Source organism: Globicephala melas, chromosome 5 (assembly GCF_963455315.2).
Source record: "Globicephala melas chromosome 5, mGloMel1.2, whole genome shotgun sequence".
NCBI lineage: Eukaryota > Metazoa > Chordata > Mammalia > Artiodactyla > Delphinidae > Globicephala > Globicephala melas.
In genome coordinates, this window is record NC_083318.1 from 85,356,239 (window position 1) to 85,368,877 (window position 12,639).

The 12,639-nt window shown below is 39.1% G+C and overlaps 1 protein-coding gene and 1 pseudogene across 3 annotated transcripts in view; one reads left to right on the top strand and one right to left on the bottom strand.

Annotated features, from left to right (window-relative positions):
- Nucleotides 1-12,326, bottom strand: part of CENPC (centromere protein C) — a 91,361-nt gene extending 79,035 nt beyond the window's left edge. For 2 of the 3 annotated variants that reach the window (XM_030880676.3, XM_030880674.3), the window contains exons 1-4: nt 12,022-12,316; nt 7,151-7,197; nt 5,927-5,997; nt 4,911-5,005 (exon numbers count right to left, since the gene is read on the bottom strand). In XM_030880676.3, the coding sequence (XP_030736536.2) occupies nt 4,911-5,005; nt 5,927-5,997; nt 7,151-7,197; nt 12,022-12,039 (231 nt within the window). In that variant the 5' untranslated portion in view covers nt 12,040-12,316. Of the gene's footprint in view, nt 1-4,910; nt 5,006-5,926; nt 5,998-7,150; nt 7,198-12,021 lie in introns of all 3 variants that reach the window. The other variant, XR_004044398.3, reaches the window with a different exon arrangement.
- On the top strand, nt 9,696-9,851 carry LOC138842700 (large ribosomal subunit protein eL39-like; annotated as a pseudogene).
- Nucleotides 12,327-12,639: the final 313 nt, after the last annotated feature.

The following is a 12,639-nucleotide window of genomic DNA, read 5'->3' on the forward strand; positions in this document are numbered from 1 at the left end:
ATCTGTGGATATGTGGATGGACCTAGAGTCTGTCATACAGAGTGAAGTAAGTCAGAAAGAGAAAAACAAATTTCATATATTAATGGATATATGTGGAATCTAGAAAAATAGTACAGATGAACCTATTTCCAGGGCAGGAATAGAGACGCAGATGTAGTGGATGGACGTGTGAACATAGAGGCGGAAGGGGAGGGTGGGATGAACTGGGAGATTAGGTTTGATATAAAAACACTACCACGTGTAAAATAGATAGCTAGCAGGAACCTGCAGTATAGCACAGGGAGGACAGCTTGGTGCTCTGTGATGACCCAGAAGGGTGGGATGGTGGGGGATGCGAGGGAGGTCCAAGAGGCAGGGAATATATGTAGACATACAGCTGATTCACTGTGTTGTACAGCAGAAACTAACACAACATTGTAAAGCAATTATACTCCAATAGGAACTTGCCTGGTGGTGCAGCGGTTAAGAATCCGCCTGCCAATGCAGGGGACACAGGTTCGAGCCCTGGTCCGGGAAAATTCCACATGCCACAGAGCAACTAAGCCCATGCACCACAACTACTGAGCCTGAGCTCTAGAGCCTGCGAGCCACAACTACTGAAGCCCATGCGCCTAAAGCCCATGCTCTGCAACAAGAAAAGCCACCGCAATGAGAAGCCTGCACACCGCAACCAAGAGTAGCCCCAGCTCACCATAACTAGAGAAATCCCACACGCAGCAACGAAGACCCAACAGAGCCAAAAATAAAAATAATAAAATAAAATAAATAAAAATTTAAAAAATTATACTCCAATAAAAAAAATTTCTGTAATAAAATTTTTTTTTAATTTTTAAATGTAAGTGTAGAAAGCAGTCAGTCACTGAGTCCCTCCTCTTCCTACCCAAACAGAAGATTAGATGTTTACTCCCTTGAGTTTTGAATCAGAGAGACTGTGAGCTCAAAGACATGAAATATAACTGAAGGTAAGAGTAACACATTGAAAACAGAAATATTAAGTGCAAGTATTCAAATTGCACCTTTCCCCTTGCTCACCTGGCTGAGAACACTCAGTTAGAATCAGACCCCTAAGCAGGAAAGAATTCTTTGTCAGAAAAACTTATCAAGTCAAGAGAAAAAAACCTGCAGATATTAACAACTGGACATCCACAATGATGTGGCCCAAACAAATCATACCATGGTGAAATCTACCAATGTACAACTCTAACTCTGCAAATACAGCTTCCAATCACCATTTTAGTTTTTCATCCTTAAAAGTAAGACCGATAAGGATCACTGGACCACTGGACATTTGACAAAAAGCTCTAGTGTAAAAGGTAATGAGCAAAGTAAGCAAAAAAGGTACTTGTATGAAACAGAAACTCTTAGAAGAAATCTTAATTAAAAGAATTAGAAGAACCTAACATTGAGGAATATCATGAAATTTCAAATCAATAAAGACAGATGACAAGATTCTCAAAGGTTGCAAACATGAAAAAATAGTGGCTCACAAAGGATCAAGGAATCAGAGCAATATTCTCAACACCACAAGAAACTTTAAAAAAAAATAGAGCATGTCTTTAGAAGTCTGAAAGAGAATCATTTCCAGCCTAGAATTCTATACACATAATTACCCATCATGAGGGTAAAGTCATGGTATTTTCAAACATTTAAGGTCTTAAATTCTCAGAACGCTACTAAAGGATGAGCCCCACCAAAAAAAAAAAAAAAAGAAAGAGGGCAAGAAATATGAGCTACAAAACAGGACAAAAGAGAAGGGACTTCCCTGGATGATAAACGGAAATCACATTGACAACACTTACGTGACAGTCCTAAAGGTGGACAGAAACAAAAAATAGAGAAGAGAGATCTAGGAAGAATAGCTCCAGAAAAAAACTGAAAATGATAAATTACTTGATGTGTCTATATACACTGAGAAAACATTTATAACTCTGTCACAGAAATTGGTGATAAATTAGTCAGAGGTGCACAGAATATCAACAAATTTAAAAACCAAGACAACTAAATCAAGAGAAAACTAAGAGATAAGCAAATGGCTAAGCAAACTGTGGTATATCCATACCATGAAATACCACTCAGCAATAAAAAGAAACAAATTATTGATACACACAAAAACCTGGATGAATCGCCAGAGAATTATCCTGAGTGAAAAAAACAATTCCAAAAAGTTATATACTATATGACTCCATTTAAACAACATTCTTGAAATGACAAAACTGTAAAAATGAAGACTAGATTAGGGGTTTCAGGAGTTGAGAGAGTAAGGGTGAGAGAGAAGTAACTTGTTATAAAAGGATAAGAGGGATCTTATAGTGATGGAATTTTTCTGTAACCTGTCTGTATCAGTCAATATCCTGGTTGTAATGTTGTACTATAGTTTTGCAAGATGTTACCTTTAGAGGAAACTAGGTAAACCATACACAGTCCTGAACTCTACTATTTGTTACAACTGCTATAAATCTACAATTATCTCAAAACAAAAGGCTTGATTTTTTTTAAAAAAAGTAGAAGCTCCCAGTAATCTCTCTCTATAGAGAAGGTTCTCCTTTTCTCCTTTTAAACAGATTGGATTGAAATGATTAGATCCTTACTCTCAAGGACTGAGCTGGGTCTGACATGACATTTTAGTAAGACTCAGTCCACTCGTAACCTGCCCTGTTCTTCAGAATGCCCTCTCCTGGGTTACTGAGAGCCTAGTGAGCCTATTTAGCCCTTAAAGATTGTGAGATATTCAGTTCAGCCCTTTAGAGGTTTTTGCTCAACTTTTTAGCCTCTGGCCTCAAATTGTTCAAAATGTGTCAAATGCCTATTGGTGGTGGGTCACTTTCCTGCAGTAGGACTTTACCTTCTTAGCACAGCAAGACTACATGTTTCAGTCCACCATTCTGGCCTAAAGTTCTTTACTACCGCAGAACTTACAAATGTTCTTTAAGGAAAAGTGGCTATCCATTTGAGGCACCTCCAGAATTCCAATTTGTCATGCCATCCCTGCACAAGTGACAAAATCTCTGCTTTCCCTCAGTGGACTCACACTGTCTGGACCAACCTAAAATCCTCAGCTTTTGCCCAAAATTAACAGATACTCTCAGGGAAGAAAATGACCAACAGTCATCAACTCATATTCTAAGGATTCCACCCTTTGAAATTTTAGTTCATCTAGTCCTTGTTGCTTCCACAGCTCCACATGTCTCTAAAAACATGATTTGTTTGCATTTTATTATTATTTTTTTAACCAGCTCTTCAGCAGGAGTGTTGACTTACTGCAATCTGTTACATCCTTCCTAAAAGTGGAACCTCTACCATAACCTTGATACCAAAGTCCAACAAGAACATTTTGAGAAAAGAGAAAAAAAAAAAAGACAATATTGTTCATGAACACAGATGAAAACATCTTAAATATTGGCAAACCTGGGACTTCCCTGGTGGCGCAGTGGTTGAGAATCTGCCTGCCAACGCAGGGGACACGGGTTCGAGACCTGGTCTGGGAAGATCCCATGTGCCACGGAGCAACTAGGCCCGTGAGCCATAACTACTGAGCCTGCGCGTCTGGAGCCTGTGCTCCGCAACAAGAGAGGCCGCGATAGTGAGAGGCCCGCGCACCACGATGAAGAGTGGCCCCCGCTCGACGCAACTAGAGAAAGCCCTCGCACAGAAACGAAGACCCAACACAGCCAAAAATAAATAAATAAATAAATTTTAAAAATATTGGCAAACCAAATCAAAACAGGTTAATACTTTATGACCAAGTCAAGATTATCCCAGGAAACTTAGTTGATTTAACTTTCAAAAATCAATATAATTTATCACAATAAAGAAGGTCTCTCAATTCTGACAGAAATGGATGTCTTCATTTCTTGGAACCAAAAGGCTCTATGTGTTTATTTGTTTATTCAAGTTTCTAGTGAATGTTATTTCTATAACTACAGGTATTCCTCAGAGATATTGCAGGGTTAGTTCCAGACCACCCCAATAAAGCGAGTACTGCAATAAAGCAAGTCACATGAATTTTTTGATTTCCCAGTGCATATAAAAGTTATGTTTACACTATATTGTAGTATATTAAGTGTGCAATAGCATTATGTCTAAAAAAAAGTACATACCTTAATTAAAAAATATTTAATGTTAACCATCATCTGAGAGTTCTGGAAGTCATAATTTTTTTGCAATGGTAACATCAAAGATCTCTGATCACAGATCACCATAACAAATATAATTATAATGAAAATGTCTGAAATATTGTAAGAATTACCAAAATATGACATAGAGACATGAAGCAAGCAAATACTGTAGGAATAATGGCGCTGACAGACTTGCTTGACACAGGGTTACCACAAACCTTCAATTTGTAAAAAATGCACTATATGTGAAGGGCAATAAAGCAAAGCACAATAAAACAAGGTATGTCTATATACAATTCTTCTCTCTAATTAGTATTGTGCTTTTGAATAATTTGTCTTTAATCATTAGCTTCAAAAACTCTATTCTAAAGTCTGCTATTTTGTAGAGTTAGGTCAACCTATCCTCTTAAGATATATAATCAATAAAAGATTGATTCCCCTGTTTAGCAAATTGCCTTCAGTTTTCAGAAAATAACCAAACTTGCCAACCTGGATTAGGAACTTCAGTAGTTGCCCACTTTCCTAAAAACCTAATTTAGGCATCATTTAAGTAAGAGTGAAAAATAATTGTGTTAAAATTTGATAATTCTAATTCCCAGACCTCCAATTTCAAACACAGGAAAGGTCAGACCAAAATTTTCACAAAATATCTCAATTTTATATAAACTCAATGGGAATATAGGGTTCCTTTTTAAGAATAAGACTTACAAACAACTAAAATGTATCTAACTATATATTGTGTATTGTTCACTCACTAAACTATTAAATTTGTACCAGTTCTCCTTTTTGACTTACCTCTTTACTTGGTGACTGAACACAAATGTCTTTTATTTTAGGTGTTGAATAAAGCACTGATTTTGTGGAATTTGTGCTAAAATCACTGGCAAGACCTAAAACAAGTTAAAAGAGAACATGTATAAAATTTTTTGGTTACAATTAAAAGAAGCCCTACATGATATGTGAAGAAGTCTTTTGACTCTTTTAAGCGCAATTAGTTTAACTTAAGTACAGACATCAATTCAATATTCAAATGTTCCTAGAAGGCATCAGGACTGAAAAAGACAAGCAAGATTCCTGAAGAAGTATGTGCCAGTTCTTCTTTCAGAACTTGTAAAGAAAAGATACTTTTCCACTGTGTTTTTCTTTGGTTGGCCTATTCTTTTATTCCAATACCTTCTGACGCTGACCAGCACTAGGAAAAGTTTTTGCCATTATACTCTTTTCTTTAGAAAGGGGTGCAAATCACCAAACATTATCTCAAGCTCTCCAGTGATCCCAATAATTCTGCACATTTATTTCCATTAATGAAATACTTTCTCTTGTGTATGATAATTATTTATGGAATTCCAGACTATAGGAATCTAGTGTGAACTAAAGGGAATAACAAATTATTCTCATTTTTGCCAGTATTATCTTCAGTATACCAGAAGGTACATGAAGGACTGCATATGTACTCAGAATTCCTAGAAAGGGGCTTCCCTGGTGGCACAGTGGTTGAGAGTCCGCCTGCCGATGCAGGGGACACGGGTTCTTGCCCCGGTCCAGGAAGATCCCGCATGCCGCGGAGCGGCTGGGCCCGTGAGCCATGGCCGCTGAGCCTGCGCGTCTGGAGCCTGTGCTCCGCAACGGGACAGGCCACAGCAGTGAGAGACCTGCGTACCGGAGAAAAAAAAAAAAAAAAAAAAAAAATTCCTGGGAAAATATTTTATATATTGAAATGCTAGAACATATTTGCTGAATTTGGTATTAATAGACAAATTTACATTTTCATCCATCCCAACCCTCAAAATCCATCATAAATGAAACCTTACTTTTTTCTTCAAAACAGTCTAGTAAGATTTCCAGTATATTCTGGCCTTGCTCTGTATTAATGTCAGGTGCCCTAATAAGAAGGAAAGAAGGGAAAATGTTAACATATCATCTCCAAAAGATATTTGCTACTTATTAACATCTACCTTGAAAATTCCATATCTCCTTATTATAAAATCTTAATTTTTACTTAATGGGAAAAATATCACCTTTATTATCTGAGGATAAAACAAGTATTTGACAGTCCAAGAGTTCCCAGAAAAGTATGTGAAGTAGTATGTCATTGTCTACATTAACAATTATATACCCTGACTAAATAGCCATATCTAAAGCTGTTTTAGACTACTGCTCTACCTAAACAAGAACATAAACTTTTTTGAACATATTCAATCAATCCTGAAATGCTTCTTTAATAAAGACTCTATGGTCACAAGTCCTATCAGCTCCAAGTAACACAGTCTTCCCTCCAAGATCTCAAATGCACTTCTATTCAATACCTTTAATCTTAAGGAGCTAATGAATCAGTATAAATTGTTTAATTAAAATTTGTATTGAGACAATTGTAGATTCACATGCAGTTGTAAGAAATAATATAGAAGAGGTCCCTTGATCACTTTATCCAGTTTCCTGCAATGGTAACATTTCACAAAGCCATATAGTATACTATCACAACCAGGATACTGATGTTGACAGAATCCACCAATCTTATTCAGATTTCTCCAGTTCTACACGTACTCATATGCGTGTTTATGTTTGTGTATATAGTTAGTTCTATACACTTTACTACATTTGAAGGTTTAGATATGACCACCATAGTCAAAATACTGAACAGTTCCATCACCACAAAGATCCTTCTATTGCCCTTTTAGAACCACACCCACCTTTTCTTTTAGCCCCATGGAATAAACTGCATCTTTCTATTATTTCCATTCAATCCACTCTAGAGTGCTTTCTCCATAGCTGTCATTTAGTCAGAATTGAAACTGCCTCTTCCTGGTCCATCATTTATCAGGCGAATTTCTTTTCTCACCTCCATTAAGTCATTGAACTGCCTGCATTAATATTTCTCTGTTAATATAAAATAACTAAGATGACTATACTTAACCAGTGGGTACATAAATCATTATTTTAGTCAGAGGTAATAGTTCTTCCTTTCTTCATTTAAAAATTCCACTTTCCAAAGATGCAAATAAAAATCATCTTAAAAGTTTAAGTACACAAATCACCTGGAAGGTCGGCAAAATCTTCTTCTATAGTCATTTTTGAGATGATCCTGAAAGAAAAGTAAATCATCAATCTGGTGAAAGTTTAAGATCTTTATTCACTCATTCAGCAAGTATTTGCTGACTGCCTATTATAATACTATAAAGAGGAATATCTTCTGGATCAAGTGAAAAAGAACTTGTCTCATATCCACTGTTTCCAAATGTTTGTTTATACTATTTCCTTACTTTGGATTTATTCCATCTTCTTCCTCCTCTTCTTCCTCCTCCTCCACCTCCCCCCATACCTCTTCCATCATCAAAATCATACTATCTGGGCTTCCAGTAATTCAAGTTGGTTGACCAACAATATCTATTTATCTCCTTTTCCTGCAAGGAGATCCCTCTGAAGTAATAGTAAAGGACTAAACTGGCATCAAACGACAATGAAAAAAGAGAATGGGGGGCTTCCCTGGTGGCGCAGTGGTTGAGAGTCCACCTGCCGATGCATGGGACACAGGTTTGTGCCCTGGTCCGGGAAGATTCCACATGCCGCGGAGCGGCTGGGCCCATGAGCCGTGGCCGCTGAGCCTGCGCGTCCAGAGCCTGTGTTCCACAACGGGAGAGGCCACGACAGTGAGAGGCCCGCATACCGCAAAAATAAATAAATAAATAAATAAATAAGAGAATGGAAGAAAGGGCCATCTGTGGACAAACAAATATAACAGATTTCTGGAAGATGGAAAACAAATGAAACATGATAACTGATGAAACAGAAGAAAAGCAGCAGCCTAAAGTAAGCTCAGAGGATACTGTCCTGGATGAGGAGTGAATGGCCAGCATAAGATAAATACCTAGGAAGTTAAGAATGAAATATCAGAAAAACTGAGGATAAAAAGATGCTAGAATGTTTCCAGAAAGAGAAAAGAGGTAACCCCAACAAAGAAGCAGCCCCAATAAATGGAAGCAACAGGAAAAATAAAACACATAGACATGCTGAAATTGGAGGTGGAGAGCATATTTGTGATACTTTGGGTCCTATCTTTTAATTGTAAAATCTATAAAGTTAAATTTTCTAGTTGAAACTTTTGTGGTAATAGGAAGAATAGTATGCTTTTTAAAATAAATAAACTGCTACCAATACAAAATGTTTAGTAAGCTGCACTCTTCCTTGGCCCAATGGGATATAAATGACCCCACCCGATGTGAACACTCTCTTTACCCCACTCATGCTCTGACATCCTGAGCTGAGCCTCGCTCTTGACTCTACTAAGGCTCCTACACACAACTTTGGACCACTGTAGTTTCCCACCCACGGTGACTGCTGCCACCTTGCTTCACTTTTGAATTGAATTATTCAGAAAGATGAAGACCTCTATTAGATTTTAAGAAACTTGAGAGCAGAAACTTTGTTTTAAGCTAGGTTATATTCTTCCCAGAGCCTTGCCGAGTGCATTGTATACCACACAAACACCATTTTTTGTTATCTTTTTGATATGCCAAATAAATAAGACCAAAAATTTATGAGATAAAAGTGTCTTTCTTTAAAGAAGGTGAGAGTGTTTCACACAGCCTGTTATCTTCAGGAGGTACCTAAGGAGCAAAAGATTAAATCTATTTTATAGATAGCAAACTAAGGAAAAAAGACATCTAACACATCTGCATTTTATCACAAGTCATTTGATGGAAAATTAACTCAAGCACTTAGGTCTCTCATCAGTACTCAGCATTCTGAAACACTTAAGTAAAACCCTGAGAATGTTAGTTAACTCCCTTCCAAGGCCTCATTTAAGGTCACTCTTCTCCTAATTTAATAAATAAAATGATAGAGTCATCATATTTGCACACTAAATGTTTTTGAACATTAAATAACACCTGTAAAGTACTCTGTTCCTCTTTTAAATAGAAAAATTTTAAAGCTAAGACAATTCTTTCCTTCAGCAAATATGAAATCGAGCACCTACTACAAGGCCAAATGCTATTTAGGCACACTAGAAAACAAGTGGTGAATAAGACAAAAGAGGTCTCTTAATTTTAAATTAAAAGTTAGAACACAAAATTTTTTGATTTTCAAAATAAATACACATTCAAAAACTTGCAATTTCAACTCATTTTTCACTCAATTTCAATTTTAGTTTCTTCCATTCACTGTGAGATTATTTTTCTCAAAGAAAATAATATACAATACAGCAGGGTTTCTCAACCCTAGCACTAATGACATTTGGGGCTGACTCTCTTTGTTGTGAGGGCCTGTCCTGTGCATTGGGAGGATGCTTGCAGCATCCCTAGCCTCCACCTAGATGCCCTTAGCACCCCCTCATCGATGCTTTCTCAGGACAACCACAAATTTTTCCAGACAACACCAAACGTCTCCTACAGGGCAAAATCACACCCAGTTAGAAACCACTTAAGTACAGGAATGACTGAGGATAATCTTTCAACTCCCTTCTCCCCTTGTCTTTCAAATGAGTTATGAGGCAAAGTCAGATGTTAGAACTAAAAGGCTCAAAACAACTCTAAGGTTATGATAGGTATTTTAAAAGTGGACTGTGGGAATTTGCTCCTAGCCATGTCTTCTCACCAGACTTTAAGGATCAAGTGACTCCTGGCCAAGGAACAAAAGCAGAATCATCCCATGCCCCAATGGATCTGAATGAAAACTGGTAATAAAATCAGGTACAACTCCAAGAGAAAACACCGGAGAAGAACCAAGCTGGGTCTATAAGGAGCGCTGCACATGAGGTGGCACACATACTTATGCTGTGTCAAGGGCACTTGCATCTTACCATATCACTCTGAAGAATCACTACTATCTGAACAGCTGGATGTGTTTTATCGGGAAAATGATTTTTCTCTTTGTGTCAGTGTGTCTGCACTAGTGCTCTGGTGAGAACTTTTGTTGTAAAATAAAAGTGAACTTTGGTCAAAAGAATGAGAACACAGCAGAGTGGACCAGCAGCTGCTCTTCCAGCTTCAGTTCTGTCTATCTCTCTCCTCCTCAGTCTGAGAAGCCAAGTGCAATACCCCGGGAGAAGGAAAGAGAACTTTGAAATAAGGAGACACAAGGGCAATGATTACAGAAGGTTGACTGGAGGCATGAAAAGCAGGAAAAGCAGTCAATGTCAGAACTAAGACAAACTTCAACCAGTCTAAGCTTCCCATATTCTGAAGGGCATCATCTTAAAGATAGGAGAAATTCATAACAGAAAGGCAGAGATCACAGTGAGAAAATAAGTTGTTTATTAACAATATCATTAATATTATTATTAATCATAGATTTTAAACACATACCAACACTGATACAAATAAAACACAGATCATGGTTTAAAAAAAAAGAGATAAAGAATGAGAAGACAAGCCACAGACCAGGAGAAGATAGTTGCAAAAGGCACATCTGATAAGGACTGTTATCCAAAATATAAAAAAACACTTAAAACTCAACAAAAAGAAAACCCGATTAAAAAATAACTGGTTCAAAGACCTTAACAGACACCTCATTTAAGAAGATATACAGATGACAAATAAGCATAAGAAAAGATGCTCCACATCATATGTCAAGCAGTAATGCAAGTTAAAACCAGATACCACTACCCATCTGGTTGTGTGACCAAACTTGGAACAATGACAACTGTAAAAATGGAACAACGGGAACTCTCATTTTGGAAGGCAAAACAGTACAGCCACTTTGGAGGACAGCTTGGTGGTTTCTTACAAAAATAAATGTACTCTTACCATATGACCCAGCAATCATGCATTTTTCGTTAGTCAACAGTACGAAAGGGTGGTATAGGAGTACTTTTTACTATGAGCACCTGCATTGTTTACATTATATATAACTGTCAACTGAAAAAAAATGGGCAACTTAAAATTTGCGAGTTAAGTTTTATTCGGGGACCTTACTGAGGACTACAGCCCAGTAGACAGGCTCTCAGCGAGCTCTGAGGAACTGCTCCAAAGAGGTAAGGGGGGGGACCAGGATATATAGGAGTTTGGGCTGGGAAAAAAAAGGTAGTCAAACATCAAAATCAGACACCTCAAGTTAATGATTTTTAGTGCTTCTCTATAAATGGGAAGATGCAAGAGTCTGGGCTCATTGAAGTTATTCCTTATATAAGTCTCATAACTATCTAGGGCCAGCTTCCTGTTTTTCTCCATCCTTAATTCCCCTTAGGCACACCCTGCAGGCAGCTGCAGTTGCTGGTGGCTTGAAGGTGGGTAACATTCGTTATTTACTGAAATGGCAGGTAACAGTTTTTCTCCACAATACATCTTTTTATGCATACAAGCATCCATATATAACTTCATTATAAATGGGAATATCTTATTCATCCATGCTGAAGATCTTAAAAGGGGAGATAAAGTAGAAAACACAAGTTTAGGATAGGGGCTGCTAAGGGTTGTATAAAGTATGGTAACCATAAACGAAGTCTGAAATATAGAACAGTGAATACCAAGGGAGTCCAGAAATAGGCCAAAAAAAGAGCTCCCGCCCCCTTCAGCCATTCACAGCTTGCACTTTTTAACTAGTAGCTGCCTCACAGAAAACTATCTGTCAATAACAGACGCCTCTCTACACTAGCAACTCTGAAGCAAAGGCACACTTTCAAGGCGTTTCAATACTTCTAAGGACAGAAAATTATTTGGAGGACTAGGAACTGGAGTTAGGCTAAAAAGTAGAAATCGCAAGATTCTCTGAAGAGAAAGACGCCGTCACGCCCGGGATTACAAAAAGAATTGAGGAAACACGACAAGTAAATTAACTCTAGCTATCGGCACCCGATCACTCCCGAGCTCAAAAAACTCACGCGGCTTCCCCACTGAAACCCCCCAGAAGCCACAACACCTGCCCAAAGCTTCACTCTCCCAGCCTCGCGGGGTCCGCGGCCTGCACTTACCAGCCCCCACGCGGCCATGTTCCGGCCCGGCTCAGCCCGCGCAGGGGTTGGGGGCGGAAGTTCACACGGGCCGCAGCTCCAGGCAGCCCAGCGAGGACGGAGTCACCCGAAGAGCAGCCAGGCGGAAACCCAGTAGCACCTTAAGCGAAAAAGGCGGTAGATGGCGGGAACTAAGGAGCCGCGATCCAGCGAGCGCGCCCGGGAGCGCGCCCACTCGCGCGCATCCAACTACGCAATTTAAAATGGGCTGCACATGCGCAGAATGGGCCCTTCGACTCCAAACGAAGAAAGCCGTTAGGGGCCCGCCCCCTCACTGGTACTCTCCCACAGTCCGGCCTTCCTCCTCCCAAGAGCCCCGCCCCATTACGTCGTAGCCCTTCCCCCATCTCACGTGACTCCTACTCCCTTACTCCCACAGTTTCATAGTCTCTCTCTCCCTCTCCCTCTCCCCTCCCCCTCCCCTCCCCCTCCCTCTCCCCCTCCCCCTCCCCCTCCCCCTCTCTCTCTCCCCCTCCCTCCCTCCCTCCCTCCCTCCCTCCCTCTCTCTCTCTCTCTCTCTCTCCCCTCTCTCTCTCTCTCTCTCCCTCCCTCTCTCTCTCTCTCTCTCTCCCTCTCCCT